Raw genomic sequence first — 17084 nt, forward strand, 5'->3', positions numbered from 1 at the left:
GCCATCTTTATCCGCTTTAGGCTTCGCCCGTTTATTCTAGACCGACACACCTGAGCTGATTGTCCCCTTTTTCCTCCGGAAACGCCCAATATGCGGCTCGACGGACGATTAACGATATCTACTCTTCTCCTAACAGCTCCTTCATTATCCGCCGCCTTTTACCTTCCTGGTGTAGCACCGACTTCGTACGATGAAGGCCAAGCTGTGCCGCTCTACGTCAACCATCTTACCCCGGGACTAGCTCAACAAGATGAGCAGCTGCATTCCGTCTTCGCCTACGACTACTATCATACTGCCTTCCACTTTTGTCGTCCGACAGACGGGCCGAAAGATGTTCGCGAGTCATTAGGTAGCATTCTTTTCGGTGATCGTATCCAGACATCGCCGTTTGAGTTGTTCATGGGCAAGAATGAATCATGCAAGGCTGTTTGTGGAGAAGTCAAATTCGATTCGCGAAGCGCCAAATTTGTCAACAGACGGATAGCTCAGGGCTACAATATCAACTGGTTGGTGGATGGGCTTCCCGGTGCTCAGTTGAACCTGGACGCAGTGACCCAGTCCAAGTTCTACAGTCCCGGTTTTGCGCTCGGCACTCTGAATGATGATGGACAGTCAATGCTGAACAATCACTATGATATCGTCATTGACTATCACCGTGTAGGATTCGGGAGCAAGGACAAGTATCGGGTTGTTGGTGTGCTCGTTCAGCCGGCGTCCCGGCGTGATTCCAGAGTTCTTCAAGATGGAACAGTGGAGTGTGGCTCCGACGATGCCGGTGTGATTCTGAGCGAAGATGGCGAGACTCCAGTCACTTGGACGTATGGCGTGTACTGGCGCGAATCGCCCACTCCTTGGGCTACTCGCTGGGATAAGTACTTGCACGTTTACGATCCGAAGATCCATTGGTTTTCCCTCATCAACTCTGCCGTATTTGTGGTTTTCTTGGTTGGTATGGTGAGTATGATTCTTCTGAGGGCTCTCAAGAAAGACATCGCTCGTTACAACCGCCTGGACATGATCAATCTCGAAGATTTGGATGGAACGTCAGCTGCCATTGAGGACGGAATCCAAGAGGATTCTGGCTGGAAACTGGTTCATGGCGATGTATTCCGATGTCCCAGGTCTCCTTTGCTCCTGAGTGTGCTTGTCGGCAACGGGGCTCAACTTTTCATGATGACTGGTGTGACAGTTGGTAGGTTTAGCTGATGCTCTCTTTGTGCGGAATGCTGACTCTGTCAAAGTCTTCGCGCTTTTCGGTCTTCTTTCGCCAGCCAACCGCGGTTTCTTGGCCACTGCCATCCTCCTCATTTACACTCTTTTTGGCTTCGTTGGAGGCTATGTCTCGGCCCGCATCTACAAGTCATTCGGCGGCGAGGCTTGGAAGCGCAACATCATCCTGACTCCAGTCTTGATTCCTGGACTTATCTTTGGTACCTTTTTCTTGCTGAACCTGTTTGTCTGGGCCAAGGGTTCTAGCGGAGCCGTACCTTTCACAACGATGCTTGCCCTGGTCCTCATTTGGTTCGTCATCAGTGTGCCATTGAGTGTAGCAGGCAGCTGGCTTGGTTTCAAACAACGAGTATGTCCTTCCTTGGCCTCCAACGAGCACCTGCTGACCGCATTTTCAGGCAATCGAAGGTCCAACGAAGACCAACCAAATTCCGAGGCAAGTTCCTCCAATGACTGGAAGCCTTCGGACAATTCCCTCTTTGCTACTTACGGGCATCTTGCCGTTTGGCGCTATCTTTGTGGAGCTGTACTTCATCATGACTTCTTTGTGGACGAACAAGATTTACTACATGTTCGGATTCCTCTTCCTCTGTTATGGACTAATGATCATGACCACTGCGGCGACCACGGTCCTGTTGGTTTACTTTTTGTTGTGCGCTGAAAACTACCGGTGGCATTGGAGGGCTTTCGCTGGGGCCGGAATGACGGGCTTCTATGTTTTCATCAATGCCTTTATTTTCTGGATCACTCGAGTGAGCTTCGGTGGACTCACAGGGGCAGTCCTCTATGTGGGATACTCTGCCTTGATTGGTTTCCTGGTCTTTATCTTAACAGGTATGTTTTTTGGCCCATGAACCAGCCTGGATGACTGTGGGGTGGTCTTTAATTCATTCTGCACAGGTTCCATAGGGTTCTTCGCCAGCTGGGCGTTTGTGCAACGCATCTACGGCTCGATCAAGGTTGACTAAACTTCGGACGTTGTTATGCCATTTGAAGTCGCAATATAGCAGGTAATTCGCGCTTCCAATTGATCAATCATCCCGACTTGCATTTGTTCTCGGTCTTCGAACGAGCGACCCTGTTGCCGAACAGTTAAATACACGTACAATGGAAAGATCCAGACGTGCTGACCGGACTCCAAAGGCCGTTTTTTCATAAAAAGTCCGTCTAATCAATGCGCTTACTTCTGATATTCCAATACCGCCATGCTCTTCTGAGCCGATGACGTCAACCAGGACTTGTACATATCTTTGGGTCGGCTTCAAGCTACTTATTTCACCGAGGTAATGGCGGAGGAAAGACGAAGTGGCGTTGATGTGATTATTGAATTGACTCGAGATGACAGGCGATGTATGATAACGAAATGTAGATATATATTATAGACTGTTCAAGCCGCAAAGGTTCTAAGCTTGGAGGGGATTCATTGTACGCATCGCGATGTTATTAATAGAACGTCAATCCAATCAGGAGCTACAGTAGATAGGAAAACCATCAATACCCGAGTTCAAGAATCAGAACTAGAATAATAGACATCTTCCGAAGATAAAAATATCCGGCTTGAATAATCCATGATGCATTCATTCATAGTGGAGCTTCCTCCCATCCCGCCATCTGCGTGCCAAGCCAATGAACCTGTTCTGGACCGATGGACTGCCCACGCTTGACGGCTTGACTGACTCCATCAGAACCGGAAAGATTTACGGCCAGTTACGACAACTACGACAGTCTGTTTCTCCGACTGGAACCCGAACCATTCAACTTTCAAGTTTACTACTGCACGAGGTTTTCGTTCTTATTGTCATCCGTTATCAGTCTCTCTGTCAGTCGTTTATACTGCTTAGCTCTCACCCTCTTTCGGCCAAGCAGCACACGATCTTATCAAAGCGAGCCTCGTTTTACCCCGCGTCTTCCGGGATTCCGTCCTTGCACCGCCGTCGCATAAGATTTCGGAGCGCTGAGCCTTGCTTGTCTGTGTAAAGGCCAAGAGCTACTTTGTATATCCTTGACCGTGTGTGGAAATTCTGGTGATCATGGGTAAATCGTGAGTACTGCATTTGTTTGTCGTTCCGCGCATCAGGGGAGTGGTGAAACGGGGTTACAACCCGCCAGCTACGGCCTTTGTTTTCCCCACGGGGAGTTGAAGACTATATAATTTTAGGATCCAGGGTCTGTCGGCTCGATGGACCTACATTAATATTTCTGCTTGATTTTCGTCTATAGCCTGGCTTAGGGATATAAGCTAACGACAACTGGCCGCATAGACAGTCGAAGCTCTCCCCCTCCCAACTCGAAGAGCTCCAGAGGGCAACACATTTCGATAAAAAAGAGTTGCAACAATGGTATAAAGGTGTGTGAAGAGTGAGCAGCGGTGATCCCAAGCCGGAGGAGATTCAAGTACGCTGACCGTGGCATTGCGGGGCAGGTTTCTTGAAGGACTGCCCCTCAGGGACCTTGACAAAGGAGGAATTCCAGAAGATCTACCGACAGTTCTTTCCCTTTGGCGACCCTTCCTCGTTTGCAAACTATGTATTCCGAGTGTTCGACTCGGATAATAGCGGCATGATCGATTTCAAGGAGTTTATCTGTGCGTTGTCGGTGACCTCGCGGGGTAAGATGGAGGACAAGCTGGACTGGGCATTCCAATTATACGACATCGATGGTGATGGAAAGATTACCTACGACGAGATGCTGGCTATTGTTGAGGCGATTTACAAAATGGTGCGATCTCTCAGTGACTGGCTTTCTTGCGGATAGACTCCATCTAACGAGGCGAGTACAGGTCGGCTCCATGGTCAAGTTGCCCGAGGACGAAGACACACCGGAGAAACGGGTCAAGAAGATCTTTCGCATGATGGATAAGGACGAGAACGGCAGCCTAGATATGGAGGAATTCAAGGAGGGCAGCAAACGCGACGAGACAATTGTCAGCGCCTTGTCCCTCTACGATGGATTGGTATAAGTATGCGCGGATGACGTGTCCTCCCGCACATAGTGTCGTGCATCCTCTTACCTTTGGCGAATGCGGCGCAAATTCGAGGCTCTCCTCATTGACCATGGTTCACTCCATCTACTTCTTATCTTCTTGGTCTTCTGCTGGTATTTATTGCTTATATTTTTTAGGATTCCCACAGCCCGTGATCTCTTACTTGCGCCTGCCCACGTACTCTTTTATAAGGGCTCGGTAGACAAGACCTCATCTTTCTTGTAACTTTTCTTTCTTTCTTGCTTCTGCTCTGCTGTACATGAGAAAAAACAAAAAGACAACATCACGGTGGTTTTACCTCTCGTCTCTTTCGGGTTGCTTTCTACGTCTTCCTTTCTCTGGTTGGATCATGCATCTTCCTTGGAACGACGGCGGATTTCATGGGAGAGTTCTTTGTTTCATGTACAGGATTTTAGGAGAGGCCACTGGGGGTCTTCGTTTGTCTCTCCTGCTTTGACACATTTATTGCTGTGGATGTGGTTTGTGCCTTTAGCGTGCGAGCCTAGAATTAGTGAACCATGTGCTCTTGAAGCGGATATAAGAGTCGAGTGTACTCCGTATACAGCCAATTCATCCCTAAGTTTTATGATTGCAACAATAATTCGACTCAGTGGCCCTGAGCAATGCATTTGCGAGTTTGTTTGCCTTGATCAACTCAATTTTATTAGCCTCGTATGGCGAAATGGCTTGGTTCCCGAGTTGACCACTAGTGTCTCAATTACGGTCGTCTCCACCGCCCCTAAACGGCGCTCTAGCCTGATTCTTCCTGTTCTTCCTTAGAGTGTTGGACATTTTGGACCACACTGACACACTGACACGCCCCCATACGACCCCAAGATTGATAATCAAGCATTCGCGCAGAGCAGCTCCTCAATGCCGAGTGTTCCGAATACGAAGCCTGCGGAAATTCGTTTGATGTCCTGGTGACGAGCATGGCCGCGGTGCCACATTGCTGTCATAACTGTATCGATGCTCGAGCCCAGGTTAGTCCGTCATTGTCAGCTTAGGCTCAATTCCAACCACTGCCTTATGACTTTGATTATTATCATTGCTTAATCCTTAATGCGTTCTTGTGCATTCTTGTACAATTTCCCTATCTTGTCTTCCCCCATTACCCTTACTGTTCACAGTGTGATCGCGCGCTGCTACTCCCATGTCGCGTTGTCCAGGTTCATGTAATTTTCGATGATCCTCACTCTTCTGGAAGCTACCTTTAAGGCCACTGGCTTGATTTTGTCCTAATCCCGCTCCAGTGCACCGGTCAATCACCGTGTTCGCGCTGCAAAGACCTCAATCTCCTCTGTACCGGTCATGCGACCACGCTGGAGTTTCACGATGAACTGCCAGCCTCCCAGGGACGGCACCGGTTGACATCCTCGTCCTCCTCGACGCCGCACCCTCGCAGCAAACCCAAATGGCTCACCAAGGCCGTCTCCCGCATCTCCAGTGCGTCGCAAACGACCTCTTATCCTCCGATCGACCAGCTTGCATCGCCCTCATTGATCGCCGTGGCCGCATCCTCCCAGCAGACCGAAGTCTTCACCAACTACGTGCTCACTGCGTTCCCCTGCTACTTCAGGTGCACCGTGAAACGCACTCCGGTAACCTGGGTCGACTATGTCCACAGCCGGCGCGGATCGATGAACACACCCTTCGATTGGGCCCTACGCGCCTGCACCACCGCATACACTGGCGCTCTGCACAACGACCCGCGGTACACGGACGCCGCAAGGTTGATGTACACACGGTCTCTCCGTGGCCTAGCAGGTATGCTATCGAACGTCTCGAAGGCCACATCCGACGAGGCGCTGGCCACCGCAATTACCTTAGCCTGCTTCGAGGTACAAAACTGCACTAACCCCGATGCGTGGCTGCGTCATGCTGCCGGGATCAAGACAATCATGCAACTGCGCGGTCCGCAGGCCCACCTCCACGGATTCGGACGGGCCATGTACATCGTCTACCGGAACCTGATGGTGACAGCTGCTCTGCTGTCAGGCGAGGAATGTCTTCTCCAGGAACCAGAGTGGCAGGACCTGAACAAGCAGATTGCCGCCGACAATGCGCGACTACCCGACTCGTCCGCCTACATCGACGTCGCGGAGCGCGGTTTCATCGAGATCTCCAAGGTACCCGGGTATGTGAAACGGGTCCGGGAGTTGCTCGCCCTGCCATCGAAAAGGAGAGCTTCGTTGCAATCTGCCCTGCTGCGGGATGTTCAGGCCAGGCGGGCCGCACTGCGCGGCATCCACACCGAATTCGGCGTCGCCGTGTCGATGGTTCGAGCCAGGCAGAACGAGCAGCAGGAGTTCATCGGCCCGCTCCCCTACGTTTTCTTAGAAGGCTACTCCGGCCTCTATGTCCGGGGCATTCGCTCCGCGCTAGTCATCCTGAACAATTTAATTCTCGCTATGGATGAGAAACAGCGCGCGGCTATCGAAGCGGAAAACCGCACCCTGTCCGATGGAATGCCTAATCGTGTCTCGGAACCGGAAATCGAAGAGTACGAATCGCCCCTTACACCGCCCAAATCGCCTGGCAAGTCGGGGAAGCCGGCTCTGGTCGTACGGTCCTTGATCTCCCCACAAACCCGTGAGCCGCCAACGTCGGACATGATGGATCGGCTTGTGACGACCATGGGCATGGACGGCGTGAGAGTCACTCTAGTGGAATAGGCACTATCGCTTTGACTCATTTTGTAGGTTTGGCAAGTTTTCTTTATTGATACCCATTTTGTTCATTCACCTTCTGTTTATATATATATTTATGCATGGCATGGTATTTGCCGCGTTCCCTATTGGTGCAAACTTCAGCTTAGATACTAAACTATAAGTCTGAGAAACGTCGCGATTGGATACGCAGAAGCGACTCCTCGCGCAGTAATGACATCTACTGTGACCGTATCTTCTTCTATTGACATCCGGTGAAATTCTTCTACTTACTATGTATTCATCTCCAAACTGTCCCTTCCCTCTCACGAGGTGCTTTCTATCGGTCTGGTATACAAGGGTATCAGGAGAACCGGAGGCCTCTCGTCGCATAGGCTCGCCGGAGGCTCGGAATCTAGGTGTAGCCAGCGATGCAAGAATGAGACGGAACAGAAAAAGGGCAACATCATGAGCACAGTGGAACAGGCTTCGTTATCGGCCAAGTCACAGAGATAGGAGAGCAGAACAAGCGGCAGGATATCTAGACACCAAGAAGATGATAAGAACGGGTTCTCAACAAAGGCTGCTGGATTGTTTGCACAAAACGAAAAAGGAAAAGACAATCAGATAGGTTCGGAGGAAGGGTAGAACAAACAGCAAAAGAGAAATCGTGGATCATCGTCGATCGAAAAACCAGCTCGTGCGCTTTCCGCTCTCCTGCGACTGGACTCCTGCGACCGGAGCACTGCTCTCGGGCCCTCCACTACCACCGCCCCGGAGCGGCTTCGCGATTCTCGAGCCGCCAAAACTGAAACCGCCGCTGCCATCCATAGACGGAAGACCCCTTGTCGAACCCTGCTTCGCAGCCTCCAGTCTCTCTTTAACAGCAGTGAGTTGAGCCTCAAACCTGTAGGGATATGGCATTAGCCAACCGTATCTTGCCTACCGCCGAGGACTTCAATAGGGGAGGACTTACCGATGATTCGCCTGAGTAAGCTTTTCTTGGCTCTCCTGCAGGAGTCCTTCAAGACTCGCAATCCGTTCGTTTCTGGCAATCAGCTTTCTCTCCGCAATGGCGACCTCCTTCTTCAGACTGCTGTTCTGTTCCACCAGCTGCCGCTGTACATGAGTCAGTTGCTCCAGGTTGCGTTCCAAGAAAGCCATCTTCTTCTGCTGGGCGCGGTTGTTAGAGGAGCGCAGCACGTTGTTATATTGTTCTCGAGCGTCGTCCAGCGAGATCTCAAGCTCCACCACCCGCTCGCAACGGTTCTGCAGGTCGCGCATCAGGGACTTCTTCATCGCATCAAACTCGGCGATCTGCTGCTGCAGGTTCTTGCCGGTGGCGCCATTAGTCGACGCCTTAGACTGGGAATCTGCAAGGGACTGCCGCAGCTTGGTGAGTTCCTCGTCCTTGTGTGCAATCTCGCTGCGCAGTTCAGCCGCTGCCTGCATCTCGGTCTCCTTCCGGGTCACGTAGATCTTTTCCAACCGCTCGCGGATCTCTTCGACGTTACCTTCGCCCAGGTTGCGCTCCAGAAGGCTTTCATAGTCCCGCTCGAGATCAGCCAGCTTCTGCTCCAACTCCAGTCTGCGGCTGTCCTGCAGCTCGCTCAATTCACCCCGATCATTCATGGTAAGCTCAGCCTGCCGAATGAATCCCTGAGTCTCGACCAGGCTGGTCCGTAACTCCAGGAGGTCGTCAGGGGCAATTGGCTCGCCAGCCTCGCTGATATTGTGCAATGCATCCACCCGCTGTATAAGGTCCTGGAGTTTCCGTTCGTTGTCCGAGAAAACCTCGCCTCCCAGGTCGAAACCAGCCATCATCTTCGCCATCTTCTCTGCCTTCTTCTTCTCCTTCTCATCGAGTGCCGCACTGGTCTCCTTAGCCTTCATTCGCACGTCAAGAAGTTGCTGCTTGACGTCGTCCAGCTCCGCGGTCAGCTCAGCATTAGCTTCCCGAAGGCTGTCCATTGTAATCGAGGCTTCCTTGCCCTCATAGGAAACCTTCTCCAGCTGCATCCGAAGCTCGTTGACCTCAGCGCTGAGTTTCTCATTGTCCTTGCCAGAGCGTGCTGAGTTATCCTTGAGGTTCTTGAGTTCCTCGCGAGCTTCACGCAAGCTCCTCTCCACATTCGCAATGTGGGATTCTCTCTCGGCGATTTGATCCTGGAGCTCATTCTCCCGCCGAAGGAATTCCTCCCGTTCATCTTTCTCTAGCACAAGGCTTGGGGTGCTAGATCGGTCGCCGAATCTTGAATCGGGTCGTGGTGTCTCTGATCGGGGAGTGTCTTGCAATCGAGAAGGAGTTCCAGGTCGCGTAACACTTGCACGAGCTTCAGCCTTGGCCGCGCTGACGGCTTCTGAGCCCCTCGCAGGTGTCCAACGGTCCTTGGGAACTGTTTCGCCGCTTCTCCACACTTGAACTTCGCTCTCCAAGGCTGAAATGTAGGTCTCGAAGTTGGTGACCTGGGTCTGCGCTTTGCGAAGTAGTTGCTTCAGTTCAGCTGGACTTAACTCAGCATTGACCTTCGCCTTGTTCTTAATAGCCTTCGCGCGCACACCAAATCGCAGCGTTGAGATCGTTTCCGCATCGTTATAGCTACTCGGAGAGCAATTGATGATCAGGGTCGTCCTAGAGTTACCACCCAAACTCTCCTGCAGAATTCGAGTGAGCTTTGAGTCACGGTAAGGGATGTGCGTCGATTTGCCGTCTGTCAGCGCGTTGATGACCATACCAAGAGCACTCAAACTCTTGTTAATCTTCTTGGCCTCCTCAAGGGTTTGGCCACTGGCGCCAGTCTTGCCGACTTTTTCACTACCTGCGAGATCCACCAGGAAAAGCTGGCCGCTCTTTGCGGAACCCGTCTCTAAATTCTTCTGGGTGACAGTGACGACGAAGATGGAGTGGGATCGAGACGATTCTTGATTCATGTTGGTCGCGGCCACCGCTCTTGCCGCACCACCGCGTCGCATCACCTCGTAGACCTCCTGTACACTGGAGACATAGACCTCGAGCAGACCTTTGACGTAGACACCTCGCGACTTCTCTTCGTGGACGGGGAGGTTATCATTCTGTGGCACCAGGAGATCGCGGATCCGTTCCATGTAGATTTCCATATAGCTGACTCGAACCGTATATTCGATGTTACTCGGGCTGGTGAGAATGCTTGCGAAGATCTGCTCAACAATGCGCGGAATGATACCCTTGCCTTCCGGGTCGTCGATATCGGAACCCATCATTGTATAAGACTTTCCAGCACCTGTTTGACCATAAGCAAAGACCGTACCGTTGTAACCGTTCAGAATATCGTCGACTGTAGGGCGGATCGAGTAGTCGAAAATGTCCGTTTGTCTCGAGTCCATGGGAAAAACTCGATCGAAGGTGAAGGCTCCTGTGCCTTCCCTGGACTATCGCTGGTCAATATCTCCAAGCGCCACCAGACCTTGCCTTCCCTAAACCTCGATAGGAGACTCACGTTGATGTTACATGACTGCTCATTTTCAAACTCAACAATCGGTTCTCCTCCAGACGCTAATTCGACTTTGTTTTGCGGTCGGAATCTCGCAACGACTACGCAGCACCGGTGAGTATCTTCGAACATATGTATTCGGACGGAGCATACAAACCCTTGATGGTGTTGGAGCCGGGCCCAGATGATCTGTCATGCCAGGCTATCATCAGCCTTCTCCGCACTGTTTCAAGCGGCAGTTGATATAGAATACTCACGCCATGTTTGCTCCGACTCAACCCTCAAGTATCACCAGAAAGAGAACCTAGAGGTGAGGGATAGCCCCGAGGGGAGGCGAGCAATATTCTAGGCTTTTGTTCAGAGCCGGATTTCGATCTGTTGGCCAGCTGCGTAGAGTCGGTGGGATGTTTGGGTCAGGGGTCCACGTGCGAGACGGCAGCCAGGAACACGCGATGTCCTCACCCCAAGACAGTGACAGAAGGATGGGTTGAGGAAAGCAAGTCCGCACGCACACACCACCGCGAACTTGTGACGTGGGTTAGGACTCACTGCTGAATCGAGCAAAGAAGAGCAGCGTGGGGATTAATATGTATCTAGAGTCGCAGGAATGCTTCGACACGAGCCGTTTGAGGATGTGGCTTGGCGCCGGCCTAAGAACGTTAAGAGAAACACTCGTCCCGCATCATCACCACACTTGCTCAAGGCTTTTCTTAGAACTATATCTATCTATAGCTACAAGAGCCTGTACGGAGAGAAGAATATCTACGCTCACTTTAAAACGGAAGAGCAGGCAGCAGAATCTGAGGACTTAAATGACAAGAAAGGCTCATGCATTATGCAGGCAGAAATAAACAATGCAGCTATCCACACAACCAGCAAAAATAAATAATTCACCAGGCGCCAAAAACCCCGCGCTGTGCATATCATCAACATAACGTGGAAGCCAAATACGAACTTGGCCAGAACATTCAGATCAACAGCCCGTCAAACCAAACCACAAGTCGTTAACGTCCCCTTGTGACTCCCGGGTAAACGACATTGTTCCTGTTGACCAACCAAATAAAAAGAAACCAAAACCATCGGCTTAAGAGAACTGAACTCAAGACCTCCTCTTCTGAGAGTAAATTAGTCTTCCCAGCTCTTCTCGACTGTCTCACGCACGCGCTTGATATATTCCTTCCGGTTGTCTTTGTAGAGGTTCGATGCTTCCACATTCGCCGGGGATGACGTGTTGGGATCGTTTAGTAGACTTCATCAGATATGGCATCAGAATCACTGTCCCAAGTATGTTGTGGAAGAATATTCAACGTACCTCTGAATACTAGTCAAGATGGCCGCCACGTCATAGGTCGGGCTCCAGCGGTTTTGCAAGATATCAAGGCAAAGCTCCCCCGTACCATAGACATTAGGATGGAACATCTGGCTGATAAACTTGACACCCGGCGGCTTGTTGGGGTATTGTTCCTCGAAATGCATGACCAAGCGGAATGTACCATCTTCGAACGGGGTATCGGCGGGGCCAATGATGACGGCATTCCTAGAGATGGATATGTCAGTCACTCCATCACCACATTCTTCAGATGTACGGATGAATCGAGAAGAATGAGAGCTTACCAGGTCATGACATTGTCAGCTACTGGAGATGCTGAGACACCGGCAGGAGGGTCAGTCTGCATGCGCTATGATTATGAATCAGAGTTAGCTCACGAGACACAGCCTGCTAGCTGAGCTACAGGGTACAATAAGAAAAAAAAAGCGCAACGACGAAACAGATTGACGACTGACTGAGTCAGAGTTAATCATCTTCAATAATAACGTACCTTGAAGTCACGCATGAGACGACGGCGGGCAGAAGTAGACATAGCGGCGGGTGCTATGACCGATAGGAGCTATCAGAATAGGCTTTTACAGACTGCAAGTAGACCACGTGTTGAAGCTGTTGAGATTGGAAAGTAAGAGACCTGATTGTATACAAAAAAGGTCGAGAGGGGATATGCCACAAGAGAAGTTGAGATAAGCAGCGGGAAATGGATCCTTCTGGATGAAAAGCGATCACAAGAGTGGGAGGAGAAGCGTTGATCCAATACCGGTCGGTCTTCTGAGGGTCGGGATTCCCCTCTTGCTTAGCTGTACGTGCCGTTGTTCCTTCTCGCCATCCAGGTTCCAGCAATCGGTTAAACTATCCGTATGGAGAAACTAGCTTTTTATGTATAGCTAGAAACGCCACTGCTGAGTAATCACATCAGGGGACGTCATATGAAGGTATGGTCATGTGAACAGTGATCATGTGATTTAAGATATTGTCCAAACAGCCTCGGTTGCGGGAGAGCGGCTACATGCGGAATACCTTGCGGAGGACGGAGCGACACCAGAGGCGAGTTGCAGTAAGCCAACAGGACATTTCCGCTTCATCAACCTCCTCCTCATATTGTACTCCTTCTCTCACTCTCCTCTTTCTGAATCCCGTCATAATCACCCTATAATACCTCTGCTCTTTCATCATGGCGATTCATACAGCAACTGGGTTGGCAGCCCGCCTGGCCACCAAGCGCGCCGCATTCCCCGCATCTCGACGAAACTTCAGTGCTGCTCGTTCAGCTTTGAAGGAGATTCAGGAGGCTTACATTCTCAGTGGTGCTCGAACACCTACTGCTAAGGTGAGGCTTTCTGCTGATCACCCTTAGTCGTCTTCTTTTGTCGACTAATTTCTCATCCAGTTTAACGGATCGTTTGTCTCGGTATCCGCTCCCGAGTTGGGTGCAGTTGCCATCAAGTCCGCCGTGAGCAAATCTGGCGTTCCTGTTGAGAAGATTACAGATGTGTACATGGGCAATGTTCTTCAGGGAGCAGTTGGTCAAGCACCCGCTCGCCAGGCCTCGATGTTCGCCGGACTCTCTCCAACAGTGGAATCCATGACGGTAAACAAAGTGTGCGCATCTGGCCTCAAAGCTGTGGCCCTCGCCGCTCAAAACATTCAGCTCGGTCTCGCGGAGGCCCAGGTTGCAGGTGGTATGGAGAATATGTCCCGCGTGCCCTACTATTTGCCTCGATCCAGCCAGTTACCACCCTTCGGAGAGCTCAAGTTACAGGATGGTTTGATCCAGGATGGCCTGTGGGATGTCTACAACCAGTTCCACATGGGTATCTGCGCTGAAAAGACAGCTAAAAAGTATGAGATTTCGCGTGAGGAACAAGATCAATACGCCATTCAGTCCTATCAGCGGGCGCAAGCAGCTTGGAAGGAGAATAAATTTGCCGAGGAGATCGTGCCTGTTACCGTCAAGGGCAAGAAGGGAGAGACAGTCATTGAACGTGATGAAGGCTACGAGAATCTTCGAATTGATAAGATGACCTCCCTGAAACCGGCATTTTTGAGGGATGGTACTGGCACAGTGACCGCTGGCAATGCTTCTACCATGAATGATGGTGCCTCGGCGCTCGTCCTGGGCAGCAAAGCTATTGCGCGCGAGTTCGCTCAGGGTAACCGGGCTCTTGCGCGCATCGTCTCTACCGCAGATGCCGCCATCGATCCAGTGGATTTCCCCGTTGCCCCAGCCAAGGCCGTTCCCATCGCCCTCGAGCGCGCAGGTATCACTAAGGATCAAGTCGCTGTTTGGGAGTTCAATGAGGCATTTGCTGCTGTCATCAAGGCCAACGAGAAGGTGAGTCTGAATGCATTTATAGACCCCTGTTTGATTCTGCCCCCTTGCTAACTTTTCACTAGATTCTCGGTCTGCAGAATGCTAGGGTCAACCCTCTTGGAGGAGCCATTTCCCTAGGACACGCCCTGGGAAGCTCTGGCTCTCGTATTTTGGTCACTCTTCTCCATCAACTGCAGCCTGGAGAGTACGGTGTGGCTGCCATCTGTAACGGTGGTGGCGCTGCAACTGCAATGGTCGTTCAGAAGCTGGACCGGGTCGACTGAGCCAAAGGCCATTGGTTAACGTTCCTATTTGTCCTCCTATTCACAACGTTCCTGGTCACTTCAAAAGCGACACTGCGATGATTATACCCACGCTCCGACCGGGCATTCTTGGCATGCTATGATTGTATATATATGGATGAGAATTGAGAATTGAGATGAATCATGTAGCAGTTTTGTCGGCACAATGTTATAAATATTGTCACGTGACACTAAATGTAACGCTTACCGAAAGCAGTAAGGCGCACCATCCAGACTGAGGCTAAACCCAAGATAGTTGAAACGATGACATCCCAGCTATTGTTAAGACTTTACTGCAATGTCCAATTGCTTCACAAATAGAGAGATTAACTGCACTATTTTGGTCCGTCAAGAGCTCGCCTTGCTATCCCTGTAGCCTCTTGACGGACAGCTCGTTCCGAATCCCGATAGCGATGTTTGATCAGGTCGAGCTAACCGTCTCTCCTTCCTGCTACAATTGCCTTGCCTGGTCAGCAGATGGTGAGATTGCCCTGGCCGCAGGTGAATATGTTCAGATCCTAGTATGCTCCGTCACCACCTCGACTATGTGCTTCTTGAATAAAGCTCACACCAGATAGACGCCGAAGAAACCAACACAGGGGAAGGAAGAAAGTGGCTCTGATCGTCCAAAATGTGAACCAGCGTGGCATATCACGCGTTTTCGCGCCAATCTGTTCACGAACAGGGAGTGGCCCACAGTGTTCCCTCAGAACCGGGATGATTTCTCAATTGGAGTTGAACTCTCGCAGAGCTCAGTAGTCGGTCTGTCCTGGTCACCACCAGGGCTCGCCAGACATAGGCGGTGCACACTTGCAGTGCTGACTTCCAACTTGTTACTATCCTTCTATCAACTCGTTGCTGGAAAATGGATGCGAGTTGCCATCGTCAACAATGCCTTAGCTGCACATTTCAACTCGCTCATTCATGATGAGGGCCCGCGATTGAGGAAGACTAACATAAGGGAATTCGCGTGGTGTCCACCTTTAAAGGTACCGCAGGACCAAAACAATTCCGTCCTTGCTGCCGAAAGCAGATGGGGATTTCAAATACTCACAATTTCTAATGACGACAATGATCTGATTTTCCTGCATGTTCGGAGAGCAGAAGCTGATTCGGCTCTCTCTTCGTATTCCTTCGATATAATCTCAATCAGCTCAGTGCATGATCCTGCGGCAAAATATCCAATAGTTCAGTCCGGCTCAATCCTGGCTACGACCTTGAAGTCAAAAATGAGGATCTCGGGCCTGTCATCTGGGCCCTGGCTCCTCAAACAAGATGAGATGGCACCGGACGTTTATCATGTGATAGGAAATGCAGCCGCCACTTATGGTACCAAACTCAAGCTGGTTAGGCTCGAAGTAAACCTACGCCGAGATGACGAAGACTCAGAGGCTCCTTCTAGCTGGAACTTGCAGGCAACCGCTTCGGAAATCCCAGATCTGTCAAGCAAAGATGCTGGCGAACGCGTCTACCGCGGCCCTCTTGAGTGGTTTCAAGCGGTAAGATTCTGAGTAACATTAGTCAATGCCTTGAACTCATGTATATCCAGGCAGAGTCTGGGGAAATTGGCCTAGCTGTGACCACAGTAGGAGCGCTGATGGTGGTGAGCCTCCCTCGCGCCGTATATGAGGGGAAAGAGACATCATCTGGAAAAATTCGAACAAGAGAATACCCCCTGTTTGAAAACACCGACGCCGCTATTGAGAAAACGGAAGCAAGGCATTGGGAATCTATCAGTGGTACGCTACACTAATACAATTTAATCTGCTTTACTAATAGAACATAGCCATGACGGTTGCAAGTGATGATGAGTCCAAGCTATCCTCACTTCACTTGGGCACATCCGGGGGACATGCTGCAGCTAAGGAACTCATTGAATTCACTGATGCTCAAGATGACGGCCTGCTCTCGCCGCCACCTTGGCAAGCTCAGTTTGATGCTATGCGGGAGAGATTCGATATTGACCACGATCTGGGAGGACTAGCGACTGGCAGGATCTGGGGACTGGCAGCCTACGATGGACTCATTGCTGTTGCATTTACTCTCCACCCAGGAGACATGATTGAGTACCGCACTGGCTCGCAGGAGCGCACCATAATTGTTTTCTCTAAGGCAAACCTACATCAGCAACCACATACTCCGTCATTCCTTCGCGAGTTGCCAGTATTCACGTCAGATTTCTTGCGCCTCAGACGCGAGGTGGTGCTGCGCTTCACATTGCGTTCTCTTGACCACGATGACAGGAACCCTTGGTACCAGAAGCTCGTGTACGCGGCTGCCTGTTGTGCTCTTGTGGAATCCCAGGATGAGTCTTTACTCCTACAAGCGAGGGAAGTCTTCGAGTGGCTTGCGACTGCTACTGGAGTTGACTTGACTGAGGAGTTAACAAAATGTTCCTCGCCTGGTAATAAACTCGAATCAAAGTCCGTAGAGCAGCTTGACGGCGCTGGCGGGGACATTTTTGAAAAGTGTGATATATGCCAAGCTGGGGTAGCTTGGTATTCAGCACAGGAAGCACAGTGTGCAGGTGGCCATCTATTCGGTAAGCCCATAAAAGCTTTTTGCCAACCGTGAAGCACAATTGGACTGATTGTCTTGCATAGGTCGTTGCAATCTCTCATACTTCTCTATTCAAGAGCCGGGAGTATCCAAGTTCTGCTCCGACTGTGGCACAGAATATCTCAACGAAGCTGCCCTCGCTCAGCTTCATGGGACTGAACTTCACAGCGCTTACCAGAAACTCTCTAACGTGTTTGACACGTGCATATACTGTGGTGGCAAGTTTCGTGCCTAGAGGCCTGCATTCAAGA

The 17084-nt window shown here is 50.9% G+C and overlaps 7 protein-coding genes across 7 annotated transcripts; 5 read left to right on the plus strand and 2 right to left on the minus strand.

Moving 5' to 3' along the window:
- Positions 1 to 90: 90 nt before the first annotated feature.
- On the plus strand, positions 91 to 2198 carry Aud_003967 (transmembrane 9 family protein; the record flags this gene model as incomplete). The annotated part of the gene is made up of 4 exons (XM_043288914.1): positions 91 to 1192; positions 1242 to 1579; positions 1629 to 2064; positions 2131 to 2198. The coding sequence occupies 4 exons, from the start codon at positions 91 to 93 to the stop codon at positions 2196 to 2198; spliced, it is 1944 nt and encodes a 647-aa protein (XP_043144849.1).
- A 1062-nt stretch (positions 2199 to 3260) lies between these two features.
- On the plus strand, positions 3261 to 4189 carry Aud_003968 (EF-hand domain-containing protein; the record flags this gene model as incomplete). Its single annotated transcript, XM_043288915.1, has 4 exons — positions 3261 to 3271; positions 3492 to 3577; positions 3653 to 3948; positions 4010 to 4189. 4 exons carry the CDS (start codon positions 3261 to 3263, stop codon positions 4187 to 4189), a joined length of 573 nt encoding a protein of 190 aa, XP_043144850.1.
- A 956-nt stretch (positions 4190 to 5145) lies between these two features.
- On the plus strand, positions 5146 to 6888 carry Aud_003969 (uncharacterized protein; the record flags this gene model as incomplete). Its single annotated transcript, XM_043288916.1, has 2 exons — positions 5146 to 5154; positions 5467 to 6888. The coding sequence occupies 2 exons, from the start codon at positions 5146 to 5148 to the stop codon at positions 6886 to 6888; spliced, it is 1431 nt and encodes a 476-aa protein (XP_043144851.1).
- A 648-nt stretch (positions 6889 to 7536) lies between these two features.
- On the minus strand, positions 7537 to 10593 carry Aud_003970 (putative kinesin family protein (KinA); the record flags this gene model as incomplete). Its single annotated transcript, XM_043288917.1, has 5 exons — positions 7537 to 7768; positions 7838 to 10269; positions 10338 to 10432; positions 10489 to 10520; positions 10589 to 10593. The coding sequence occupies 5 exons, from the start codon at positions 10591 to 10593 to the stop codon at positions 7537 to 7539; spliced, it is 2796 nt and encodes a 931-aa protein (XP_043144852.1).
- Positions 10594 to 11456: 863 nt separating this feature from the next.
- On the minus strand, positions 11457 to 12193 carry ubc2 (E2 ubiquitin-conjugating protein RAD6; the record flags this gene model as incomplete). The annotated part of the gene is made up of 4 exons (XM_043288918.1): positions 11457 to 11580; positions 11644 to 11868; positions 11946 to 12010; positions 12152 to 12193. 4 exons carry the CDS (start codon positions 12191 to 12193, stop codon positions 11457 to 11459), a joined length of 456 nt encoding a protein of 151 aa, XP_043144853.1.
- Positions 12194 to 12832: 639 nt separating this feature from the next.
- On the plus strand, positions 12833 to 14256 carry Aud_003972 (thiolase family protein; the record flags this gene model as incomplete). Its single annotated transcript, XM_043288919.1, has 3 exons — positions 12833 to 12988; positions 13049 to 13993; positions 14056 to 14256. 3 exons carry the CDS (start codon positions 12833 to 12835, stop codon positions 14254 to 14256), a joined length of 1302 nt encoding a protein of 433 aa, XP_043144854.1.
- A 431-nt stretch (positions 14257 to 14687) lies between these two features.
- Positions 14688 to 17068, plus strand: Aud_003973 (uncharacterized protein; the record flags this gene model as incomplete). The annotated part of the gene is made up of 5 exons (XM_043288920.1): positions 14688 to 14795; positions 14853 to 15773; positions 15824 to 16013; positions 16061 to 16816; positions 16878 to 17068. 5 exons carry the CDS (start codon positions 14688 to 14690, stop codon positions 17066 to 17068), a joined length of 2166 nt encoding a protein of 721 aa, XP_043144855.1.
- Between the last annotated feature and the right edge of the window lie 16 nt (positions 17069 to 17084).

This window comes from Aspergillus udagawae, assembly GCF_001078395.1.
Source record: "Aspergillus udagawae IFM 46973 DNA, scaffold_3, whole genome shotgun sequence".
NCBI classification, from domain to species: Eukaryota; Fungi; Ascomycota; class Eurotiomycetes; order Eurotiales; family Aspergillaceae; genus Aspergillus; species Aspergillus udagawae.